Source organism: Abramis brama (assembly GCF_963993115.1).
Source record: "Abramis brama genome assembly, chromosome: 15".
Taxonomy (NCBI): Eukaryota; Metazoa; Chordata; class Actinopteri; order Cypriniformes; family Leuciscidae; genus Abramis; species Abramis brama.
The window spans coordinates 6929042-6955358 of record NC_139977.1 but is presented as its reverse complement, the minus strand read 5'-3'; the positions used below and the strand labels follow the sequence as shown (position 1 = coordinate 6955358).

At 41.6% G+C, this 26317-nt stretch overlaps 1 protein-coding gene and 1 long non-coding RNA gene across 2 annotated transcripts; one reads left to right on the top strand and one right to left on the bottom strand.

The window, feature by feature from the left end:
* Window positions 1–408: 408 nt before the first annotated feature.
* Window positions 409–12448, bottom strand: yipf5 (Yip1 domain family, member 5). Its single transcript, XM_084136678.1, has 6 exons — window positions 12335–12448; window positions 11451–11570; window positions 7214–7389; window positions 4316–4461; window positions 4045–4226; window positions 409–1832 (listed from the first exon to the last, which is right to left on the bottom strand). Exons 2-6 carry the CDS (start codon window positions 11558–11560, stop codon window positions 1670–1672), a joined length of 777 nt encoding a protein of 258 aa, XP_083992804.1. The 5' UTR covers window positions 11561–11570; window positions 12335–12448; the 3' UTR covers window positions 409–1669.
* Window positions 12449–21704: 9256 nt separating this feature from the next.
* LOC311097664 lies at window positions 21705–24910 on the top strand. The gene is made up of 2 exons (XR_014609294.1): window positions 21705–22284; window positions 23778–24910. It is a non-coding gene; the product is annotated as an uncharacterized lncRNA (long non-coding RNA).
* Window positions 24911–26317: the final 1407 nt, after the last annotated feature.

Sequence of the window (26317 nt, the reverse complement as noted above, 5' to 3'; positions counted from 1 at the left end):
AGCACATTTGAGCTTCCGCAAGAACCAATGAGGTTAATTCTTGCGTTACACAGCACATTTGAGCTTCCGCAAGAACCAATGAGGTTAATTCTTGCGTTACGCAGCACGTTTGAGCTTCCGCAAGAACCAATGAGGTTCATTCTCGCATTACGCAGCACGTTTGAGCTTCAGCAAGAACCAATGGGGTTCGTAAAACCAATTTTACGGGTTTGGAACGACGAGTAAATGATGACAGAATTTTCATTTCTGGGTGAACTAACCCTTTAAAGCAGTGGCTTAATCCTTATACAGTGTCACAAACAACTGAAAAGGTCATGGGGCTTTCAAATATCAAGGACAATGAGGAGTTAAAAGATTGAGAAGCACTGCTTTAAAGAATTACAGATAAAGACATTTCAAACAAAATGATTCAAACCAAAGACGTACTTTTATTTAATTAAAACAACCTGTGAAACAACACAAGTGTAACACCCTACCAGTTGGTCACGGATTTTCCACAAGACAGGATTGATATAAACATTTGTACTCTTCTGCATATACAAAACAAAGTTACATTGTATATAAATATACCCATCCACTTGAGAGGACGGTACTGGCTCCTTAAAATCAACAAAGAGCCCATACGTATTCAGAAAGATTTGTTCTGTAAATTTGATTTAAAGCTTTAAGAACTATTTCAAATGGTGCTAAACCTTGGCTCTCCCTCATGTATTTCAAAAGATAAATGTGTGAAAGAAAATAAATCAGTAATGCAAACAAAATTCAGCCAGAGTTTACCAAGACTAATTTGCAGACATGAGATTGTTAGTGGGTGAAATGCAAATCAGACAATAAACAACCTGCAGCCGTCTGAAATAAACTCTTGGAGGGAAAGTTCACAAAAATAGAAATTTCATCATCAATTACTCATTTCAAACAAGTATGACTTTCTCCAATGGAACACACACATATAATTTGACATGCTTTCCCCCATCCAAATCCAATGAACTGGGTAATTATTCTCCTTATATGACTCCTGAAAGAAAGTCAAACAAGTTTGGAACCATATTGTGGGTGAGTAAATGAAAGCATTTTTATTTTTTTGGCTAAACTATTCCTTCAAATCGGCTTGAAAAAGATGCACAAAAGAGTGATTATTTGTATCGTTCCATTTAATTTACCTAGTACATTATGGAAAATGTGTGAAATGGCACTCACTGACCCAAGCGTGCGAATGAACACAGGCCGAACAAATCGACAGCATTTCAGGAATGTAAAGGAAAACTATTCCAAGAAAGAACAATTACTAGTGCACTTTGCAAAAAACGTTCTGGAGAGAAAAGCAGTGTTGTGTAGGAGGAGACGTGTGCCCTTTGCATTGATTCTTCTCTTCGATAAACACACTTCATTTTCTGGCTTGGTTAAAGTATTTTGCAAAACACAATAGAACGCGGTGCATGTTTAAAAGAAAAAGAACTACGTTTTAACCTGCATTACGCAAGCAAGAACATTTCTCAGTGTAGGTGGGCAGAAGAATAGAATAAAGCAGAAGAAATGAATGCCACATTCTCTTAGAGCATGATAAACACTGGACACACTCGGTGAGCGGGTGTGCGTTATCAAAAGCAGTCCTCAAATAAAAGGTGTTGCGTATTGGTGGTCCTTTTGTCCATTAAAAGAGGTTGAGAGATCAAAAAACGGAGATGAGGGCGAAGACTCCGTACAGCAGTGCGCAGGGATACGCCACCAGCAGCTGCTGCCCGTCCATGGCCAAAGCAGAGATGAAGATTTTAGAGGCCGAAAAACTGCACCAACCAATGATGGAGGCTGTTATAATGATACCCATCATGCCCCTGAGAGACACAGGAAAACACCAGGTTAGGTCTAGGGCTGTCACTAACAATTATTTTAGTAATCGGCTGATTATTTTGACGATTAATCAGATTTTTTTTTTTGTGTAAATAAAAGGAGACCTAAGCCTTTAAAATGCCTTAAAATACATATATATTAACAATGAGGCAATAATAGTTGCTTCAAATTAAGCATCAAAAGCAAGTAATCATATGGTTTTATAGAACAACACTTAAAATAGATAAGATGCATAACTGTGCGTTCACACCGCCGCCAGTGAGAGCGTAAAAATTCGCTGTGGCTGCCCTGCCAACAACACTGTAGAAATATTTGTGGACGCTCTGACGAAGATCAAATGCTTCGAAGAAATTGATCGATGGAAAGAACTGAATTATAGTTACATGTTTGCTAATGAAATAAACCAATTTAAAGCCATGTGTGTAATACCATGTGTTCATGGTTAAGTGCTAGTCTAATTTCAACATGCAGTTTATAGGAGACGTTTACTTGATTCTTTAATTAACATTCATTTGTGTGCAGCCTACATTACAATAACTGTCCAGGTTGCAGTGTAGCCTTTAATGCAATTGGTCAAATCGGTGTTGTTTTGAGCAAATGAATTGTATTCCCGCTGTTGCCTAGAAATAGTGACAGCACTATCAAGGTCTATTATAAACTAGCTAGCTATATATAACGACCTGGTGTGTCGTCATTTCAAACAAAATCCGGCCAAAACAGAGCTTGTTTTGTGTTTGTTCCAGGAGCTCAAAACAGCTTGCTAAAGCAAACTTTCTGGAAAGCTTTAAAGCAATATTGTATAGAGTGGTATAAATAAACGTGACATCACTGTACTGATGTGTGTGACGTCGTGCCGTAAAGCAAGTCGGAATTCTTGCGAGATTTGTCGGGGTGCCACCTCTTAAAATGTCCCCACACTTTGGATGTCCTGCCCAATATAATTACCACATGGACCAGCCGTGTTAACCATCTGTCAGCCACGCATTGCGGGACTTTGCCAGTTTATTTCCTGCGACCAAATGACCAATTCAAATTTGATTAGACCAAGCCTATTCTAACTGACTGATATTTAGCTGATTATTAGGTGGCAGTGCTGAAAAAATAAAATAAAAAAAAAGTTAGAATATTCATTAACATTTTTTTGTATAGATTATGGTATTAATAATTAATATTAATATATATATTTTAATAGTTTATTGCATATTAAAACATACACTACTGTTCAAATGTAAGATTTTCTAATGTTTTTGAAAGGAGGCGTTTATGCTCACCAAGGCTGATCAAAAATACAGTAATAACTGTAATATTATTAGAATTTAAAATAACTTTTCTATTTGAATATCTTATAAAATGTAATTTATTCATGTGATCAAAGCTGAATTTTCAGCATCATTACTATTAAAGTCTTCAGTGTCACATGATTATTCAGAAATCATTCTAATATGATTTGATGCTCAAGAAATATTGTACACATTGAAAACAGTTTTTGCTGCTTAATATTTTTGTAGAAACCTTGATACACTACCCTACACCATTAAGTTTGGAGTGAGTTTTAAATTTAATAGTAATATTTTATTCAGCAAGGGCACAAGAAATTGATCAAAAGATAAGAGGGTAAAGAAATAATGTTACAAAAGATTTCCATTTCAAATAAATACTGTTCTTCTGAAGTTTCTATTCAACAAAGAATCCTGAAAAAAAGTTATCTCAGTTTCCACAAAAAAACATTAAGAAGCAAAAACTATTTTCAACATTCATATTAAGAACCATGAATTATAATTGAGCAGCAAATCAGCATATTAGAATCATGTGACCCCAAAGATCATGTGACACTAAAGACTGGAGTAATGATGCTGAATATTCAGCTTTGATCACAGGAATAAATTACATTTTACAATATAATACAATTATTTTAAAATGTAATAATATTGTACATTTTACTTATTACCATTTTACTTATTGATCAAATAAATGCAGACTCTGTGGGCATAAGAGACTTTTGACTGGTTGCGTACGTTATTACATATATGCATACATTTTTTTGACATATTTAGAAAATGTTTTATTTAAAATATATACTTTTATCTTAAAAAAAAAATTGTAAACTAAATAATTCTATTTTGACATTACTTGAAATCTCAAAGTGTAAAAAGTTAGAGAACAACCTAACTGAAAAGGTTGTAAAGCGTGACTTACTGTAAGGAGAAGAGGACCCCGAAACTGGACAGGATGATCATGGGGAGCAGGCAGTACCCCAGGACACTAGCGACACACCCAAACGAAACCCCCGTCATGCTCATGAGGTTGAGCAGGCAGTACATGCCCAGGCACCCGATGGCACTGATCCCGTACACGTAACCAAACTGGATCTTACCCGTCTAAAATGAGCAAGAAGAAAAACATGTGCTTATGTGGTTGGCACTTCTTTATTCATCTTAAGATTTAAGATGAAGCATTTGTCTCTCACCAAGAGTAGCGTCGCCCCGAAAGCCAAACAGAACACCATGGGACCAGCCAGATCTGTTTCGTTCATTATACTGCCATCTGCTGCCTTCAGCGGGTGCAGCACAGTCAGAGTTTTCTGCCAGATGTGGTCAAAGTTGATCCCCAGCTCTGCAAATGGAAAACACATTTTCACTTTTTTTGAAAGAATAACTGTTTGCCCTGCACAACTCGCCACGTGCTACTAGGCCAGGGTTTCCCAAATGGGGGAATGCGTTGTTAAATTATTGAAATATTAACTTACAATCTCAGGGGGTGCTTCAAGAAAACACTTCATGCCAAAGGGTCCGGCTGAGAAAAGCTTGGGAACCCCTGTACTACAGGCATCTTGACACCCGAAATCTCCACATATGCATCCAGTAATTGACAAATGATAGACAGAGCAGTGTTTATGACATATTTCTTTGTAAATTAGTTTTTTTTTTAAACTTCTCATTCTATTCAGTTGTTTAATTTGAGAATTGTGGATCGTACCTTAACGGTATTTATCTGGAAATATACAACAAATCTAATCCCATATCTCTATGATATAATTTACTGTTTGATGCTCCCCTCATGCATCACATGACTTAAATTCACTGCTTATTTTCTAATGATAACGAGTAATGCTTGCCTCAGTGAGCAGCACTTAAAAGGCAGAAGATTAGAATTGGCATTATTGCACAGCATGATAAATGCACTTCCGATACTGGATGACAACAGCGAGCAGCAGACATCAGTGAAGTGGCTTTCTCCACATCTCTCTGAAGAACTGGGGCAAGTGGCTTTCACAAGGTCTACTTAACGTCAGTATGCAGGGACACGGCCTCAGGTGACGCTTGTTTGTTTTGTAAAGCTCAGAGTTCTGGCTTTTGGGCGCAGAGACAATGCATTATTGATTTCTCTGTGAACAAGAATAAACTCACCCCTGGGAATCACGCAGTGTGACTAAAAGAAGGGAATCGCTGATTCTGAAAACGATTCTACATGTATACCAAAGTACTACAGAAAAATATGAATGTAACAGAGTTAAAAAAAGAAAAAAGAAAAAAAAAAGAAATCCTCAATCAACGACAAACAAGGACCCAAACTTTTCGGATCCATTTTGACCCAGAACAGCTAAATAACTTCTTCTTTTTTTTTAGTACGAAGATTAATTTGTGTAAAGACTGTCAATATACACATTTTTTTAAACAAAAAAAAAATGCAATAGATAAAATCATTTAAACCAAATTGTTCGGCCCAAAAGTGAACTGTGAAATTACACATGAAATTATTATTATTTCATCTGTTAGTTAGATGCAAGTTCAAATAACTTCTATAAAATACATTTAGCTTCTTTCCTACACTCACACACATTTCTCCTTCCCACTGGGGCTGCACAAACATGCTTGCGCTTGCACACACAATCATTCAGAAATTAAAATAAAATGACAAATTAATGTCTTAATGTATTTGCAGAGCAAAAGTTCATAGACCAAAAAGTCTAAATTTGAAAAAGGAAAGAGGGTTTGGAAAAGAAAAGGTCCACATTTCACTTTACTGCCACGTATTGATGAGCCATTGCAGTATGAAAAGGATATTCAAGCTATGTTTATCATCTTCATTTTTTTCATATGAAAGTAAAGTTAATGCACGTAAAATGAACATATGACACCTCTGATTGGCCACTGTGTTCACGCACTGATCAGCGCACAGGAGCGTTTGAGAGCACAAGCAGGCGTCTATCAGCGGACCGGTCCTGTTTTCAAACGCTCCCGTGTGTATTTGTGCAAACGCTCTGTGAAAAGCATCATTGATGTTTATTTACAACATGTTTTTGAAGCGCTGATCATTGTAGCCAATCACAGTCATATCAGATGAGGGCGTGAACACAGTGGCCAATCAGGGGTGTTTACGATTCCGCTCAACAGCGCTCAAAGCGTCACATTTTTAAAACGTCAGTACCAACTTGGTACCAAAGTCGGTACTTTTGACAACACTAACTACGTCACCTTAAAATAAAGAGTTAGCAAATTACATATGTGGCTTCAACAACCAGATGCAATGTGTCCAGTTTCATCTGGAATACTCTTTCGGAAAGCATTTACCACTGGTCTTTTCACGATTGGACAGCCATCCGATCAGAAAAAACACATGAAGTGACCAGGTATGTTTCCACACGCATTTTGATGTGTGTGGGGAATGTTGAATAGGACTCAATATACTTAGTTGAACATCTCCGAATATACAGCCCCTCCACGTACAATAGGCTGCCAACCCCCAATTTAAACAAATCTTTGAAAATCGAATAAATATTTCATTTCCCAAGCCTCGCAGACATGTGTGTAACAGCCCATGTGAACTGAATGCGGACAGTTCAGCTTTACTGAAGATGCACTATCACAAATTATGCAACACTATATCCAGTTCCCCACTATGTCATATTCGTGGCATTTTCACTGTGTATGTAAAATTAGTGTTAACTAGTCTTTATTTGAAAAAATATGATTCCCGGTGCGCACAAACTTACCAGATTACTGTGTGCCCTGTTAGCTGCAGTGTTTACTTAGCCTAGCTTTTTTATTCATGTATTTTTAACAACTTCTTTATTTGTGAAAAATACTATAACAGGATTTCACAATCAAAAAGTTGCCATCTAAAGTAAAAGTCTGGTTTTATTTATTTCAGATTTATTAAATATCAGGTAAAATAAATATAAATTATAAATATGTCGGCCATCGGCCACCCTGCTCTCAAAAATATCAGCATCAGCCATAAAAAAAAAAAAAAAAAAAAAAAAAAAAGCAACATCGGTTTAGATCGGGCTAGAATATTCGGGCTAGAATATTATTACCAAACTCTCATTTTCATGTGAAGAACGACAAGGCAAAGTCTCACTCACCCTCCAGCAACGGGGGCTCGTCCTCAAAGCTGCTGCCGTACATGGACTGTGGGGAGGCGGGTGTAAACGCTGGCGTGGGCTGGAAGATCTGCCCCGTGTACGGCTGCTGGGGCGGCATCATCCCCGGGGCACCCGTGTAGCCCATCGGCTGAGAGTAATCATACTGGCCATACGGTCTGTCGGACGCAAACAGAGATTTAAAGTCAGAATCAGGTGACGGACACATTCTCACACTCAGCACGTGCATTAACAGGCTAAGACAAGAATAGTGCTTGTTATTTCACTACAATTATGAAATAAAAACACCTCGTACTTTTTTGAAAAATACAAATTTGCATTATGATGTGGTGATTACCGTCATATATTATCGCCTCGTGATATATTTAATGTCGAATATAGAGTATATCCAACTTTACCAACAGACAGATACTCTACATTGTAAACAATACATAATATATGACAAATCTCAGCTGCTTGATTGTCTATATTGTTGCAAAATTTTATCACACCTCTCTCTATACAAAGTTGGATATAGAAGTATATACAACTTTGTCTGCATTAATAGTGTGCTCACTTATAGCAATATAACAACAGCAAATCTCAACTGCTTTATTGTTAATACGGTTGCAAAATGCAAATTGTATGATCAACCAACTTCAGCATCTCACAGAAGTGAGTACTCCCCTCACATTTTAGCAAACATTTTAGTATGTGACAATACTATAGAAATGAAACTTGGATATATTTTAGAGTAGTCAGTGTGCTGCTTGTATAGCAGTATATATATTTACTGTCCTCTGAAAATAACTCAACATACAGCCATTATTGTCAAAATAACAATAATGTTGTTTTTGTGTGAGCACCATTGCTATCTAGCACTGCCTTAATCCTCCTGGGCATGGAGTTCACCAGAGCTGCACAGGTTGTTGCTGGGATCCTCTTCCACTCCTCCATAATGACATCATGGAGATGCTGGATGTTAGACGCACCTTCCGCTTGAGGACGCCCCACAGGTGCTCAATAGGGTTCAGGTCTGGAGACATACTTGGCCACTCCATCAACCTCACCTTCAGCTTCCTCAGCAAGGCAGTTGTCATCTTGGCGGAGTGTTTGGGGTCGTTATCATCTCATCAGACCACAGGACATGGTTCCAGTAATTCATGCTCTTGGACAGGTTGCTTTCAGCAAACTATTTGCGCAGGCTTTCTTGTGAGCCAGCTTCAGAAGAGTCTTCCTTCTGGGACGAAGGCCATGCAAACCGACATGTTGCAGTGTGTGGCGTATGGTCTGAGCACTGACAAGCTGACCTTCCGCAACCTCAGTCTAAAGCAATGCTGGCACGATCATGCGTCTGTTTTTTTGAAGGAACTCTGAAGTGACGCAAGCTGCGCTCTGTTGTGACTTATTTTGACGGCGCGACAGACCTTTATTTTGACGGCGCTGAGAACGACAAACAGTGCTCGCATTCTCCATGTTCATTAGTTTACGATCTTGTCTAACACGTTATTAGAGAGAACTGTTATATGTAGAAAGTAGATAGTGTATGAAAAGTTATTAGCGTATGACGTGTGGTTGATGTCCAGTGTTGCTAGCTGAGCAGAAATAAATGATCACGTTTCTCTTGGTCCCCTCAAAGTTGCGTTGGATTTTCTCCTCAGTGTAAAGGTTAAGAGGCCCATCTATCACTGTTTTCCATGATCGTAGAGTTAGTTTCTGGAGTAAATATATAGGCTATAATCTGTGTGTTTACAAAGCTTTTTAAAAAATGGCGGGTGCTGGAGTTTCGCGTGCGTTCGGCCAATCCGCGTACACTAACGTCACGGATAGTTCCTATAGTGCTGGTTTAGACCTGACTCTGAAGTAGGAGCTAAATTAGTTCCTCCAAAAGAGTTCCTAGAACTAAAATCGTTCCTAGTTCCTGCGGTGCGAACACGCTGACATCCAGGTACTTCTGCCAATAGTACTAGGAACAATGGCTGCGTTTACACTTGGCATTAACTTGCGATCACCGTGATCCGATCAAGCAGATCGGATCACAAGCCAATCAGGACACAGTGGGGGGGTTTTGTGTGACGTCCACCTGTGAATGCAGACACGATGGCTGGATTGCGTTTACATTACACTGGGATCCAATCACAATGCGTCCTCGACTACCTCCGAACCTGGACACGCTGATCGGATAACATTCCCATCAGAAGCGCGTTTACACTCGTCTTTTCAATGTGTATGTGGACAACATCCGAATACAGGTCGCATGTTAATGCCAAGTGTAAACGTAGCCTATGAAAAGGTTCCTCCGGTGTGAAAGCCCCTATATAAAGGATGTGCTGATGAAGGAGTGCAGGTGCAGCGAGTCAGTACTCAGGTGATTGGTGAAGATCTGCAGCAGGAGTGGTGATGGCTGACTGAGTGCAGGTGGGGACCAGGAGGGATGCTGGAAAGTGTAGTGCTGACAGGTTACTGAGTTGGTGACTGAGCTGGACGAGGCTCTGGAGTGGCGGCGGACATCTTGGATGAGGGCTCTGTAATGGCAGTGGCCGTCTGGGGACGAGGCTCTGGAACAGTGGCGGCCATCTTGAGAGCCTCTGGAAGGGTGGTCTCTGCAGGACGAGACTCGGGAAGGGTGGTCTCGGAGGGACGAGACTTGGGAGTGGACAAGGGTGACTGTGGTTGAGTGGTGGTGGTGTCTTCACCTGCTCTGCCAACGATGAACGAGGACCCATCTATCCAGAGCGCAAAGTAGATATATCTTTCAAGCGTCCATACTGGGTCTCCTCGAGGCATCACAAAGTGGTGATGCTCATCATCCAGCACGCACCAAAATCCCTCCATAAGGGTGAGGTCACTGCAAGTGGCTCGGTGGCTGATGGTGACAAACTCCGTGACACATTGCTCCAGGCTTCTGCCGTTCTGGAAAATAAAAACTGTTGTTCCTTCCAACATCCTTCTGCTAGTCAACAGGCCAACATTTATAGAAGCGATTTCCAAGCTTCTAATTTTTAAGGTCTGGTCTTCTGTCACACACACAGAAGGGAACAGACTTACACTTTTTGTAAGTGTAAAACAGTCTTAATTGAAGCAGAGTGGTGAAGCAGTAGTGGGAACCAGGCAATGAAGAGTGAATGGTGACTGAACGAAGCAGATGGTGACTTAGCTGGATGGTGACTGAAGTGGGTTTCCGTGCAGGTGATGAAGACGGGCGAAGACAGGGCAACTGGATCTTGACGATGGGTTGAAGACAGACGGGAGACAGGATACGGATGACAATCTCAGGTGAGTGTTCGGGTAAGGAGTCTATTTGTCGTAGTGACATCGACGAGACCAGGAAGAACGGGGCATTAGGGGCTTTCGCACCAGATATTCGCACCGCCAGTAGGAACTCTGAAGTGCCGTAAGCCAAGCTCGTTGTGACGAGACCAGACCCATAGTGAAGGAAGAACGAGGCATATAAAGGATGTGCTGATCAAGGAGTGCAGTACTCGGGTGATTGGTGATGATCTGCAGCAGGAGAGGTGATGGCTGACTGAGTGCAGGTGGGGACCAGGAGGGATGCTGGGAAGTGTAGTGCTGACAGGTTACTGAGTTGGTGACTGTGACAACATGTAAGTAGTAGCTTCTTTACATGGCCCTGAAACCATTTTCCGATGCCACTCCCTAACCCCAAGTATATATTTAAGCAATTAATACTATCATACATGTCCATCTAGTCGCTTAAATGAGGGACTACTAGTTGACTAGAAAAGTCTTTAGTCAGGGGCACCCCTAATATATAGTGCATGCAACTTTACCCACATTCATACATTTGACCCAAAACAATGCAAACTACATAGCAAATTTCAGCTGTGTGATTCTTTATATTGTTGTAAAATGTAAACTATAATATCACACAGCTCTAAATATACACACAGCTTTAAATATAAAGTTCAATATTTAAGTATATCCAACTTTAACCACATACACAAGTATACTCACTTCAAGAGATATCTACTAAATAGCAAATCTCAACTGCTGAATTGTCTATACCTTCGCAAACTGTAAACTATATCATGGAACAGCTCAAATCTGTTAAATGTGACATAAGGCATGAGGATAGTAAGAAATTAAAAACTTTAAGATCATGATTTTCTGTAAAGCAGCTCTGAAACAATGTGTATTGTGGAAAAGAGCTATACAAATATAAAACTGACTTGACAAACAGGGCTATATTATAATAATAATAACATCAGGACTTGCATACTTGGTGTACGGGTCCTCTGTGTTGCTGTAACCGTATCCTGCTTGGTTCTGGTCATCTACACTGTAACTAGACTGGTAAAAGTCAGTGTTGAAGTTGTCAAACCCTGCCATTGCAAGCAGCCTGGAAGACATGAAGCAGAAAAATCAGTCAGCAATGGACAATATTATTAAATCAGATTGTATCCAATAGTATCAAAGACAAGCAGATTATTTGGGTGGAGCTGAAGAACTACATTTAGGATGTTATTTAAATCACACACATAAATGATGTTGTAACAAATAAGGTTTAAAGCATGCAAATTATATTAATTGACAAGAACATATGGATGATATTAATGAATCAAACACAAATGATCTGGATAAAGAATCAACATACACAAAAAGGTACTATGGTAAAGAGACAGAATCAGATTTTAATACCCATGAAACTGAAAAAACTGTGGTATAACAATCACAGTACAATGATATTGCCATAGTAAAACAACGGTATTACCACTGTACACGTCCAAAGAAGCATGATATTACCATGGTATATGTAAAATAACTTGCTATTAAGTTACAATGATACATGTTAAAAATACACGGCCTTTTTTTGTCAGATGAGAACCATATATTATAGATCAGATTGTATGTTTAACAAAAGCATGCCACGCTAATTCTGTTTTTCACATTTTTGTAGAACAGTCACACATATTTAATGTGATTTTAGCATAAATAATGTTTGTTTTGTTTGGGTTCAGTTAGCACAGCTCAACTAAAGCACTGCAACGGCACATACAATCACTGTCAGCCCTATTCAAACACTGCCCTACACACACCTTCAAACATGTAACACAGCTCAAATACACAGATGTAATGAAGTAAACTCTGCAGTTTTACTCACACCGTTAATCGCCCAAGACTCCGCCAACACCGCTAACTACGTGTCAAGAAATAGCAGCAGAACTTCCGGGTCATGGGGACGATGACGTCACTGTGTACGTTTAGGCTGCAGAAACCGGAAGTGCGTCCTCTATGGGAAGAAGCGCTCACTACACACACGGGCAAATATGAGTTTATTACACATGGTGATAATACGATTCTCAACTTTTTTTTGAGTCGTGGGCCCCCGTTGTCCTCCAAATATCAGATTTCCCGTATTTCTGCTGTAATTATGACAACGCTGCTTGTTGTCAACTTTTTTTTTTTTCATAAAATTTAAAAATATTTAATCCTAATATTATTATGATAATATAATCAGAATGAATAATTCCTAAACCTAATCTAAATGCAGGCAGCCAAGAAAATTAGTTGAGAGTAAATTGTCTCCCAAGGGGAAGATGCAGGGTTAGCTAAAAGAAAACAACAGTAAAGTATGAGGATCCTGACAGGAAAGATAAGAAGCTGATCTGTTTGAATGAAAGTAAATGGGGGAGATACACTTCACATTGCTGAATGAACTGCTTCTGTTGTGGAAACAAAAGTGACTGCTTGTCAGCTAATATTCAACATTTTTCTATTAGATATTCATTTTGGAGTGATCTATATTTGGGATCTCCTACAAAAATGACCTGTTTTATAAGAGAAGTCGGCCCTATCCATTCATTTCTATGCTATCCACAAATGGTGACTGTAACAATGAAAAGCAACTGAAGGATGTTAGGCCATTATATGACTAGCTTATAAAGCTAGTTACACTGTCTGTCTCCAATTATACTGAAATCTAACTGAAAACACTAAGAAAGGGAAATGTTTAATTGTAATAAATGAGATGAGAATTTTTTTTTTTTTTTTTTTTTAAAGTAGGCTACCCATAAAAAATATTTAGCACAATGACACCAACATGCTTTCAGTAATGTAGGCCAAACATGAGGCTAAGGCTGCATCCGAAATCACGCTCTCTTGATTAGGTACTTTAATTGAATAGTAATTTGAAGTAATTAATTTGCAACTGCTAAAATATAGTATGATTGTGTATAGAATGAATGTAATCTGGACATACTACATTCACCATGTTGCCCTTTTCACATGAACTACCTTCATGAATCCTCTCCCATGGCCTCATGGTATAGTAAAGTGTCCATCATATGCACACTTCAGAATCTCACCGGAAAAAGTACGTCATCTGGTATATTTTTTGCCTACTCTTTTATGAGTACTGACATACTTCTTTTTTTTGACATACCGTTTTTCGCCTACTGTAGGGAAGTCACAGTGTGCAATTTCTGATGCAGCCTAATTCTTGATTATCCTTTGGAAATTCAAATGTTTTTTTAGAATTATAGTTTTGGATTTGCATAAAATAGGGTCTGTGGTTAAAATTATGTTTAATATTTAGTTCTAAAAAATAAATAACACTCAGTCATACATCTAACGGGAACTTTTTTTTTTTTTTATTGACTGGAGCCAATCCATACAGTAGCAAAATAGCCCTCAGGGTTGCTATCCAAACTGACATGGCTGAACAGTTTTGTATGTTTTCACAGCATAAAAAAATATATTATTACTACTAGTAGTAAAACAATTACATAAAATAATAATAATGAATTAATAACATTAGCAAACATTACCTAATACTAATACCAAGCAGATCAAATCATGCAGGTTCATATACAGTATATACAACGAGCAATAATACAAGCAATAATTTAATTAAGTATTCATTATGATCATTTTCGTTATGATCATTGTTGTTGGAAATTTTCTTTGTTTCATTATTGAAAGATCAATGTTTCTTTGTACCATCAAGAAATTTAAAACAACTAATATTTGTGGATTAAATACTAATAAAACGTAACTGTTACATCACATATACTTAAAAAAAAAAAAAAAAAATCAATTAACTCTCTATTCTGCCCTGAAATCCTTATTAGTCTGGCAAAATATAAAAATGTCCCTGGTATAAAGCGTGTTGCATGTATGAATCATTAATCATCTGCTCCAGCATACAATGTGGCAGACAGGAATATGTTGGTGTCAAGAGGAACTAAAAATAAATTTCTGCTGGGAAATCATCATTATTATTATTTTGCAGGAAAAATAGAGGTTATATGTGAGGGGTGATTGTTTTATTATACAGGGAGAGATTATGAAAGGCTCGATCCACTGAAATGTTCATGCAACAGACATAAAGCAGCATAATGGTGCAGGTGGAATGGAGTGATAATGTGGTGGTTGAGGCTCAGGGCGGCTGGAACACAAAAGTCCCATCATAGTTATGTTTGAGTCATTACTGAAATCCACAGTCGCATAGTGCGCCCTTAAGCACTCCTCAAGTTACTCCAGGGAGACAAAGCATCTACTAAAAAGAAAAGTAAGCATAAAACAGATAACCAGCAGCAAAATAAGCACTTCCACATTTAGACCTGCATTTATAAACACATGCTTTCTGGGCAAAATAATATACAGCTAATGGAAGTTTGTCACAAACACTTTTAAAATGTACAATTTTTAAAGTTTTAAGGTTTTACAGATAGATAGATTGAATGATCGATAGATAGATAGAACGATACACTCTAAATTTTTTTGCTTTTTTTATTTTTTCTTCCCAAATCCTGAGTTGGGCCTTTTGGGTCATTTTACGTACAAATGCCTTGTATTTCCTGTGGCTCTTGCCGAGCCCCGCTCAGCGACGGAGAACGCCATGTCATCTGCGCTCTCTGCCTGGGCCGTGAACACGGAGCCCTCGCCCTTTCCGTGGGCGGCTGTGTCCACTGCAAGGAACTGACCATGTCGACCCTGCGGGCTCGACTTGAGATGTTCGACGCTGAAGCTGCACCTCCGCCCGCCTCCGCTGGACCGCGCTGCAAGAAGCGTCACTCCCAGAGGCTACCGGAGCCTGATATGGCCTGCAAGCGCTCAACGGAACCTTCCCCGCGAGCCTCGCCTTCCCCTTCTCCGCGCTCCCTCCCGGATGCACAGATGCCGGCTGCCGCCCGCACTGTCGACGCCTCGGGAGATGAAGCGGACGAGGACGCCATTAACGACAGCTGCTTCCTCTTGGCTTCAGGAAGCGAGGATTGGTCTGGCTCCAACCCAGAACCCGCCCCTTCGCTCCAGGAGTCCGGTGGGTCTCGGGCCAGCGTGGAGGCTGAGCTTATTTGCCTCCTCACCAAGGCAGTCGGTCAACTCGGCCTCGAGTGGTCCCCCGCCTCAAGAGCCCGCGCCCAACAGGCTCGATGGGTGCTTTCTACCTGGCCGCCGCCAAGGGCCTGCGTCCAGATCGGCTCCCTTCCTGCCAGAGCTCCACAATGAGCTCACTAAATCGTGGAACGCTCCATTCTCCGCGAGACTTGACTTCTCTATCTCCTCGACGCTCTACCAAGTGGACGGCGCTAGTGAGAAGGGATACAAGTCCATTCCCCCCGTGGAAGAGGCGGTAGCAGTGCACCTCAGTCCGCCCTCCGCTGGATGGCGCGCTAAGGCTGCCCTCCCGTCCAAAGCCTGCCGGGTGACTTCAGCTTTCATTGGCCGCGCCTTCACCGCCGCGGGACAAGCTGCCTCCGCCCTGCACTCGATGGCCGTGCTCCAGATCCTTCAGGCCGATCTCCTCCGCGAATGGGACAAGAAAGGCGCGGATCAGTCCATCGTGGCGGATTTAAGAAGCGCGACGGACCTCTCTCTTCGCGCTACAAAATCCGCGGCCCAGGCCATCGGACGATGCATGGCCTCGCTAACCATTACAGACAGGCACCTCTGGCTAACGCTCACAGACATGAGGGAAGCTGAGCGGGCTGTGTTTTTGAACGCCCCGCTCTCTCCGACCGGCCTCTTTGGCTCAGCCGTGAGTGGGATTGTGGACCGCTTCTCCGAGGTACAGAAGACCACTCAGGCCATGAAGCTCTTCTTACCTCGACGCTCGAGCTCCGCCGCGTGCCACTCTCAGAAACAGCCGCCTGCCCGCAGTTCTACTCAGCAGTCCTCTCAGCCTCCCCCTCTGCAACGACGCCAGGGCGCTCGCCAGAGATCGCGCTCGTCGAGCCGCCGCAGGCCGCCTCCCTCTTGGGGACCCCGGCCTAGGATTGCGCTGACACTTGAGCCAGCGAAGTCCTCCTTGCATCGAGGAGGAAAAGATGGCTGAGTCCCGCTGCGGCCGGACCGCCATCAAAACATCTCGCTCTGTCAGTTCCCTTAGAAAAGGCGACTGCAGATGTGTATTTTGCAGCCAACGAGCGCGTCGCGCAACCCGCTCCCCTGCACACAAACGGCGTTTTCACGGCGACCCAGAGAAATCTCATAAAGAGTACAATTTCTGGTTATCCGGCTCATGCTTCCCAGTATTCACCCATACACATAAGCACGGTTCCTCAGGTGTCTTTCACTCATGCAGAGCCCACTCTCATGAAGCTGGCATATGCCGCTCGAGTGTTAAATGTAGGAAATGTGCCCACAAAACAGTGCCAACACCTACTCACTGCCCGCTCTGTTACACCTCTATCACAGGGAACAAAAAATATAAAGCCGTCACACACCGGCTATGTCATAAGACCTGTGGCTGCCCGCGAGCACTCACGCTTACTGATAAACACACCACGCCCAGCGCTACACACGCGCCCCGGGGTTTTTCCCATGAAGCATTCCCCGTCCAAGCTGGCCAGCCGCCGTCCTCAGCGCGCCGCTGTATACAAGCACCGAGAGCGCGCTCACAGCACCAATACCGCAGACTCAGGTTCACGAGCCCACACTGTGCGGTGATCGGGACCGAGAGACCATTCTTCCCCTAGCTATGCACGCGGAAGCGTGGGAAGCTATTCCGGTAGTGTCAGAATGGGTGCTAAATACAGTGAGGCAGGGCTATTCGCTGCAATTCGCTCGCCGCCCTCCGCGCTTTCGAGCCCCGACCGAGACGAAAGTGAATCAAGAAGTAGCGATGCAAAGTATGCAAAGGGGCTGTAGAACCAGTACCACCTTCTACAGCCGCTATTTCCTCGTTCCAAAGAAGGATGGGGCTCTCAGACCCATCTTAGATCTGAGACACCTGAACAAAGCCCTCATGAGACGACCGTTCAAAATGATTACGACCAGACAAATCCTCACGCAAATTCGCCCGAGGGACTGGTTTATATCTCTCGATCTGAAAGACGCATTTTTTCAGATCCAGATAATACCCCATCACAGGCCATTCTTGAGATTCGCCTTTGACGGTCAGGTATATCAATACACCGTCCTCCCGTTTGGCCTGTTCCTAGCACCCCGTACATTTACGAAGTGCATGGACGCAGCTCTCGCTCCCCTCAGAAGTCAGGGCATGCGAATTTTGAATTACTTGGACGATTGGCTGATTCTAGCGCAGTCAGAGATAGAATTAGCATCTCACAGATCGCTGCTCCTCAGCCACCTGAAGAGTTTGGGTCTCACGGTCAACTGGACCAAGAGCTCATTACTGCCCAGCCAGACAATCTCTTATCTGGGGATAGATCTGGATTCTGTGTCTATGATGGCTCGCCTGTCGACGCAGCATGCGCGCCACGTTCGACACTTGGTCGCTTCATTCCGGACAGGCAGCCTTGTTCCCCTGAAAACTTTTCAGAGAATGCTAGGCTTCATGGCCTCAGCCGCAGCGGTGCTTCAGCTGGGTTTGCTACGTATGCGCCCGCTACAGCGCTGGCTGAATGCACGAGTACCACACCGAGCTTGGGCTTCCGGCGGTCTGCGTATCAGACTGACTCAGAGCTGCGTCTCAGCTCTGGAGCCCTGGATAGCGGCCGAGTGGTACCAGTCGGGGGTGACGATGGGAGCTATCTCGCACCGGAAGGTTATCTCGACAGACGCATCCAACCTAGGTTGGGGCACCCTTTTCGAGGGCAGACCGGTGTCACGGTGTCAGGTTGTGTTCTCCAGGTGTCCACTAGATGTCCTCCTTCCTCACGGTGTCTGTCACATTTTTGAACTACATTCCCCACAATCCTTGTCTCATCATTGCACTCAGCTGTCCCTTGTCATTAATCATTGCACTCAGCCATTTCCCCATTAGCATTGTCATTTCCCTGTGTATTTAACCCTGTCTGTTTTAGTATGTGTCACGGAGTCCTTGTAACATATCACACCACTTCTGACGTTCGTTTCTGCCTGGTTCCTGTTTTGTTCTTGTTTTTGGATTGCCTTTATGGATTTTGACCTTTTGCCTGGACTGGTTTTGTGAGTACGGATTACCCCAATAAATACTGCAAATTGGATCTCTCTTGTTTCCTGTGTGTGTGTGGATCGTGACAGAAGGACTCCGTCACCACAAAGATCCAGCGGTATGTTTTCAAACTTCTCTTCCCCAGCCACCGAGCGGGAGAGGAGAGATTTGTTTAAGGGAACCCGTCTAGTCATTTTTCGTGGGACCCGTGGAGGCCGCAGGGGAGGAGGTGGTGGATATGGACCCCAACACCACTCGCCGCTTCGGTCTTTTTTCAGCCCCGAGCCCGAACTGTCCAGCGGTTCCAGATCTGAGCCAGGGTTTAGCCCAGTGGTCCCTGTTCCGGTGGTCCCAGTTCCGGTGGTCCTGAGCCGGTGGTGTCTGTTCCAGTTCCTGAGCCGGTGGTGTCTGTTCCAGTTCCTGAGCCGGTGGTGTCTGTTCCAGTTCCTGAGCCGGTGGTGTCTGCTCCAGTTCCTGAGCCGGAGCCGGTGGTGTCTGCTCCAGTTCCTGAGCCGGAGCCGGTGGTGTCTGTTCCTGAGCCGGTGGTGTCTGTTCCTGAGCCAGTGCTGTCTGTTCCTGAGCCGGTGTCTGTTCCTGTGCCATGGCCGCCCGAGGGGTCGTCTCCGCCGTGGCCGCCCGAGGGGTCGTCTCCGCCGTGGTCGCCCGATGGACTGTCTGCTCCGCCCTGGTCGCCCGAGGGAAAGTCTCCGCCCTGGCCGCCCGATGGACTGTCGTCTCCGCCCTGGCCGCCCGATGGACTGTCGTCTCCGCCCTGGCCGCCAGATGAACTGTCACTCCCTGTCCCCGTTTCCCTCCATGGACCTGGCCCCCCATCCCTCCCCCCTCCCCCTGATCCTTCACTGTTCTGCCTCCCGCCTTGGAATCTCTCTTGTTTCCTAACAAACAAGAAATTGGATCTCTCTTGTTTCCTTCAAAACTACCCTTTTGGAATCATTGTTGATTAAATCAAAAATAAATCTGAATCCATTGTATATCCATACCTGAAAAGAGATGCATGGTACACTTGGCCTCGGGGTTTGGGAAGAGCCACAATTTTGAGGAACATGTATATGGTAGTGAGCTCATGTCTAAGACCAGTACAGTGGGAAAGTGACACAATCGTTGAAGTCGGACAGGGAGGGGAAATCAGACCAGCACTGGTAGATAATTGGACACTGGAAAGGCTGGAGGTAGTGGTAGTTTTGAGGAGCAACCCCAACCATACCAGTCATATGTGGGTAGAAATTTATGAAAACGGAGAAGAGACAGAAGAGCAGTCAGCTGTCAAAGAAGAGCAGTCAGTAACAACTGAGAATGTCGCAACGATGGAAAAATAGGAGGGGCAGGAGAGGAAAAAATCTTAAAGAAAAAAGAAAGAAAAAATTTGATTGATTTATTTGCGCCATTAAAATTAGAAACATGCACTAGAGAGGAATTAAACATTTCAATCACCATGTGGGGAGGCCATGAAGTGAAACTGACCCCATCTATCACTTATCTATATTTAGGGCAGGAAGTGTAACTGCACGAAGATTCCAAAAAATTGGCTTTGTCGTCAATTTGGCCATTCTTCTGATTGCAAGAGCTGTGATCCAGCCGGAGAAAAACAGCCTACCCTGAACAATAATTCAGATTTGTCTCTTCATTGTTACAAGAAAATATAACGAGTAAAAGTGTGTTTGTGTGCGCGTAAAATGCACAGATTAGGACTGTTTGAAAAAGAACCATATTTATTTATAAAGAGAAACTAGAATTATGAAAGAACACTTGTTTCTCTCTCATATAGCAAAAGCAAACGGTGACTGATATGAGAAAGAGAGGCAGAAAGGAGGGGCTGCCTCTGATAGAGAGAGGAGGGGCTGCAAGAAGAAAGTGAGACTGCATGTGTGTATGTGTGTGTGTGAGGAAGAGTTCACCTTTCCTGGTTCTAACTAGCTTATGAACCAGAAAGTGAGTAACCATTTCCAACATACACTTTGAACAACACTTTGAGACATTTTATTTGTAACTGTCATCCCCACCAGTGGACCTGTAATAGAGGAACTGCATTTTTAAAATACCTGAGAAAGACTAATCAGATATCTTAATAAATGTCTGACCATCTTGCTGAAAACTAGTTAAGAATAGATGCAAGCTGGGGCTAGTAAGGTATACTAAAAAGGTATGAAACACACTGATAATATTTAAGATTATAATGGCATCAACACCTGTAGAGATACCAAGATCAAAATATTAATTTTGCAGAGATACTATAGGACAACCCTCCAAAAATGGGGAAAGAAGCCTAAAAACAAAATGACCAGCTGAGGGAACATTAGATGTGGCTATGTGCAGAGACACTGAAACATTCGTAAAAAATAAATAAATAAATAAAAAGGTATTCAAAAACAGTTTACTAAGAGATCAAGTAAGATTGGTGAAATCTGCTAATCCAGACAGAATTAAAAGTAGACTAATTTCACAAATACCAAGAAAACACCAATAAAAATAATTGATAAGAAATTAACCTGAAAGAAAATATAAAAATTGCTTAAATGTTAGTTGACCGGTCTATGGGGGAGTTAAATTAATAAGCAAGCCTAACAGGGATTGATATGGAGGATTGCGCAAACTGGTGGCCATCAAAAACACTGGAGTTTTCTCCTTAGTATAAGTGGTTTGTGTAGTTCCGAGGGGAAAATCAAATAATTGATAAAAAGGTTTATAGAAATATCTGACATTTAGAGATAAAATATGTATATATAGAGAGACATGCCAGATGTGGGTATGACTGACCTGTTATATAAAGACGTAGCCTATGATGTTTGCATCTTGTTGTCCCTGGGAGACAGTTTTAAATTTGAGCCATTGCAGAAATTTTGAGATCTTTGGATTGTGTTACTTAAAATAACTTGTGCATTGTGTTGAATGAGCAGGATTGGGTGGCCAAGCTAAACAGACATTTTTAACAACCATACTATATTATACATATTTCACAGTAATGAGACTCATTGATTTAATCCTAAAATGCTTGAGATAGTAGGGATCGACATAACTTTGATAAAAAAATACTATATGTGACTGAGAATAAGGCAACTTAGACAGACTGAAAGGCTGCTATTTTCTGCATTCTGCAAAGAAGAAAAATGCTTTATTAAAATTGCATGAGGAAACTGCTGTTATCAACCAGATGAGACTTCTGAAATTAAGGGACAATTGAAAGAGATGGTTGCAGAATTTATAAAGGATGAATTTGATTCATGCGGATCTCTGAGTGTTCAATTTCCAGATGACACCAGACAGCTCTTGGGACGGGTGCCTCAACATAAACAACAGCAACTGGACTGTGCAACAAGTGAGAGCAAGAAACATAAGGACGCGGCTGCAGAGAAAAGAAGAGGTGTTTGGTTGGTGGGCCTTCATCCCCTCTGAAAGAGGAAGCTGAAACTTCTGAGGGGCTGGTATGGACAAAGACTGTGCTGATGCAGAAACAACCAAGAAAAACATCCTGCTATTATGCAAAATTGCCTCCTCCGTGGCTTGGCCAAAAGCCAGACTGAGGAGAGGCAGAGAGACAACAGCATCCAGAGTCAAACCACTATGTCCCAACATGACACCAGACCCTTGAATGCCAACAAAGACTGACAGATCAAATGCATCGGGTGAGGAGGGAAACACTCAGACAGCAGCCCAACCAGTTCAACTGATCGCTGGTCCAAGCAGAAGGACTTCATCCTTTACTGAGTGGGCACAGGTGATACGTTTTCAATGATCACTACAGAGACCGCTTCAAATTTCATTGATTGGCCATATTAATTGTATTTTGATTATTCACTGGTTCTCTATATTCTGTGAAGCTGACACTCTCTATTTGCTTTCTTTCAATAGACATTAGTCCAGCTGTAAGCATTAAAAAAAAAAAAAAAAAGAGAGAAGGGGAAGTGTTTGCATGACTCAATAATTAACTACAACTGATGCTGGACTTAGCATAGTGAGGGACTACTGCTTTAACCAACTAGGGTAAATGCATAATTAGATAATTGATGATGTTGTCCATTGACCAGAGAGTTTTTGGGCTCTGCTTTTAAGACAGAGCTGATAAAAGCTTGAGTGATACTGAGCTCTCTATTAGGAAAAAAAAAAAAGGACATAATATGTTCAACAACAAAAAATGTGGATGATAGAGATGTGGTGCTGGTCACTCCATCTTGGTCAAGTTAATTTTTTAGGTTTAGAAATAAAAATAGTAACTACACAAATTACAAACACGTGATATCACAAATGCTGTCATTACCAGGGATTACACGATGTTAATATTGTTGGTCATGAATTCGAGATTATGCTGAAATCTCCAGTCATTTAAAAGAGCATCTCATAAGCAACAGAAGAAAATATTATGAAGAGAAATTAAATGAACAGATGAATGACAAATCAGATAAGAGAAACTGATAATGGTTCTTTCAAACGACAGCATGTCCAGACCTACCAGACATTTTTATCTATTAGATATTGAAAAATTTGGGGTTTATGACAGCGGTGTTTAACACAATCAAATGGCAACTGATATCGGCCAGCTGTGTTATTCAAAACATTTAGACACTGTCACATGGGGAATGCCACATTGCCTACATTCAGTAGCTTTTGTCATGAGAGTTGTGTTACCAATTTAGAATTGATTGTATTCGCACTTTGAAAAGCAAAACCCTCAACTTCAGACTATTGGACAAATGAGGTATTAAAGGACAAATAATTACACTAGCAAACCTTTTTACTATTTTAATTTCAGATGTGCGTGGTTTTGACCATCGCACAAAGGGGGAAAGTGAGTTCAGAAGAAAAAGGGGAAAAAAAAGCAGTTGATGATAGATGATTTTGATAGAAGATTGATAGATAGCCAAATGCAATATTTGTGTTCAAAACAATGTCAGAAGAGGTGTGTATAGATTTGATTGGTCAACCATGGGGAATACCAATTGAGTTTAAGCATAGCTTTAAGCATGAAGTAAATCAGGCTTTGAGTATATTTGTATGCATAACTTGATAAAATGAAGAATGGATGAATTACATTTATTGCAATCAACAGAAGTTCATTAACACACTGAAGGCACATTGAGAGCCTTGGGAGAACAGTTGGGAAGCGACATGATATGGCAAAACAGACCAGCATTAAATTGGTTATTCGCGGAGAAAGAATGCGTTGTATAATATTTGAAGCTAACTGTTTTACTTATGTTCCAAATAATACAGTTCCTGATGAACCATTCACCGAGGCATGGAAGAACCTGAATAATAAGGGTCACTGAAGTCACGGAAAAGAGGAAATAAGCATATTGGGAACTAGTTATATACTTGGATCATAGCATAAATGACTTCCTAAAATAGGAATAATAACAGCCACAGTAGTTGTTATTTTGCTGTTCTGTTGTGATGTGCCTTTCCTCAGATCTATGTTAGCAACGCAGCTGCCAAACAGATGACTAATGTGTTAGTCAACCTTTCCGGAGTTGACATGGGGTGCACAAACTCAGGAGTGTGCCCTATTGAGCCAGGTCTGGACGAGTTGGATGATTTCCTGTGAGCAGTACTGATGAAGGAGTAAAGAAGAGGGTGCCTTGTTACTTTTATTTTCTGATTATTGATTTTCACAATTTGCACTGTTTTTGATAGAGAGGGAGGTAGCCCCACTGTGTATTTTATTTTTGGGGTACAATTAGATAGATCATTAGAACATGGGTAGAGTAGGGAGTTAGTTAGAGGGGTTATTTTTTGTTTTTTTGTTTTGTTTTGTTTTTATTTTGGAACAAGGGCTCCTTCCAGAGTATATTCTTACATATATTCCTGCATATAATCTTACTGAGTATATTTTATATTATCACACTAATTGTTTACAAAATATGAATATGTGAATGAGAGGGGACGATACAAGGTTTGAAGCAGGTCATTGCCCGTGGTATGAGGTAATGTGACCAGATATAAAGGGAAAAGATAAGAATGTTTTTATTACTTTTTATCACTTTTTAATCACTTTATAAAAGAGTTATTTTTAATATTTTAAAGTTTTCTTTATGAAATAAATGTGAAGTAAATGCCTTAGGCAACTGGAAAATGTTTTTGCGGGGCAAAAGAGGAATTAATTACAAGCGCGGTCACCGATTGCCGGAGCAGCAAGGGCAGACTCAACTGGTGGTTTAAAAACCCGCTGTCTGCTCCAACACCAGATAGCGCTCTAGGCAGGACCAGGGCACCTCTGGCAACGATGGAGCAACCCAGATAGCACTCCAGGCCACCGGAAGCGCCTGTGCAGTTCCTCTGGCACCGTGGGACAACTCTACCCTCAAGTCTGTACACTAAGAAATGTTGATTAAAACTGGATAACAGATGTTCATCTCTCCCTCAAGAATGACAATAGAAAAGGAAGGTGAGATCTTTTACTCCGCTCTAGTCAAAGAGGGGCGGAGATGTTTGGTCTCACTATTCCTCATGAGTGTACTTTTGTGAAAAAAGCCTATTGATAAGAAAGACGGATGGTCTATTTTTGGCCATGATTGATAGATAATGGAAGGAGGCTTGCGCATGAAGATACATTCTGGGACAAACACGAAGGTGGGACTAGAATAAGTCCCAAAGGGGGGATGTGTTGGAGATTTTCCTTTGCCTCATGTAAAAGTCTGTATTGCTGTGTCTCAGTCAAAACTCAGGTTAAATCAGGATACATCAGGTTAAATTAGGTCAAGTGGTCTGTGAGGATGAAAGAGTACCTAACAAGCTCAGAGAGAAGATGTGTATAGGTAGCTGATAAGATGGTACTAAAAACGTTAATTAAAAATGATGGATGGCATTACAACACTGCAGGTGCAGAGAATCATGTGACCAAAGATATTCTTTAAAAATGGGTATGACCAAAGATTTTTCCACTAATAGAATAATGTCTCCGGGAAAGATGATGCTAACGGTAGCGAGATCTTGATAGCTGATTGGCTACCTAGTGATAAGAAAAGGTATAAGACCTGAGGTTCTGACCAGTGCAGATCAGATGGCCAGCTGGCATCTCACTTTGTTGCTTGTCAATAAAGTTACTTCTGAGACCTGGAACTTCGACTCTTGAGAGATTTCTTCGAGACTTGATTTGAGGACATAGAATTTGCTACAACAAGATAAGCTGCCAATGTTTCTTCAACCTGAGGACCGTTATTCTCTCTAAAGCCCTATTCGGACGAGATTATCATATCATATATATGTGATTTAATTACGCCATACATGCCCTCTCGATCTCTCCGCTCCACCGACTCTTTTCTCCTTAAACAGCCTTCTTGCAGACTAAAAACTATGGGTGAAAGAGCCTTCTCTGTGGCGGCCCCTAGGTTGTGGAATGCACTTCCTTTAACTGTTAGGAATGCCCCAATATTAGGCAGTTTTAAGGAACAGTTAAAATACACATATTTTTAAGATAGTGTTTATGTCTTAATTGGAGACACTGGACACTGGATGTACTTTTGTACTGTACTTGTTGTAGCACTTTAGGTATAAGAAAATCGTGTTATAAATAAAATGTATTATTATTATTAGTTTTACAAGGGTAGATGGAGTAATGTCATTTTAACACAGGGCATCTGTAATATTAATTGCCAATTCGCACTGGATAAGAAATCTCAGTAAAACTTGCAGAAGTGGGAGGGGAGACTCGATTTACGCACTGCCGTCACCTTCCTATCACATGCGCTAACACATATATTCTATATATATACTGTATATATATAACCTATTTATAACAAAATTAAAATTTATGA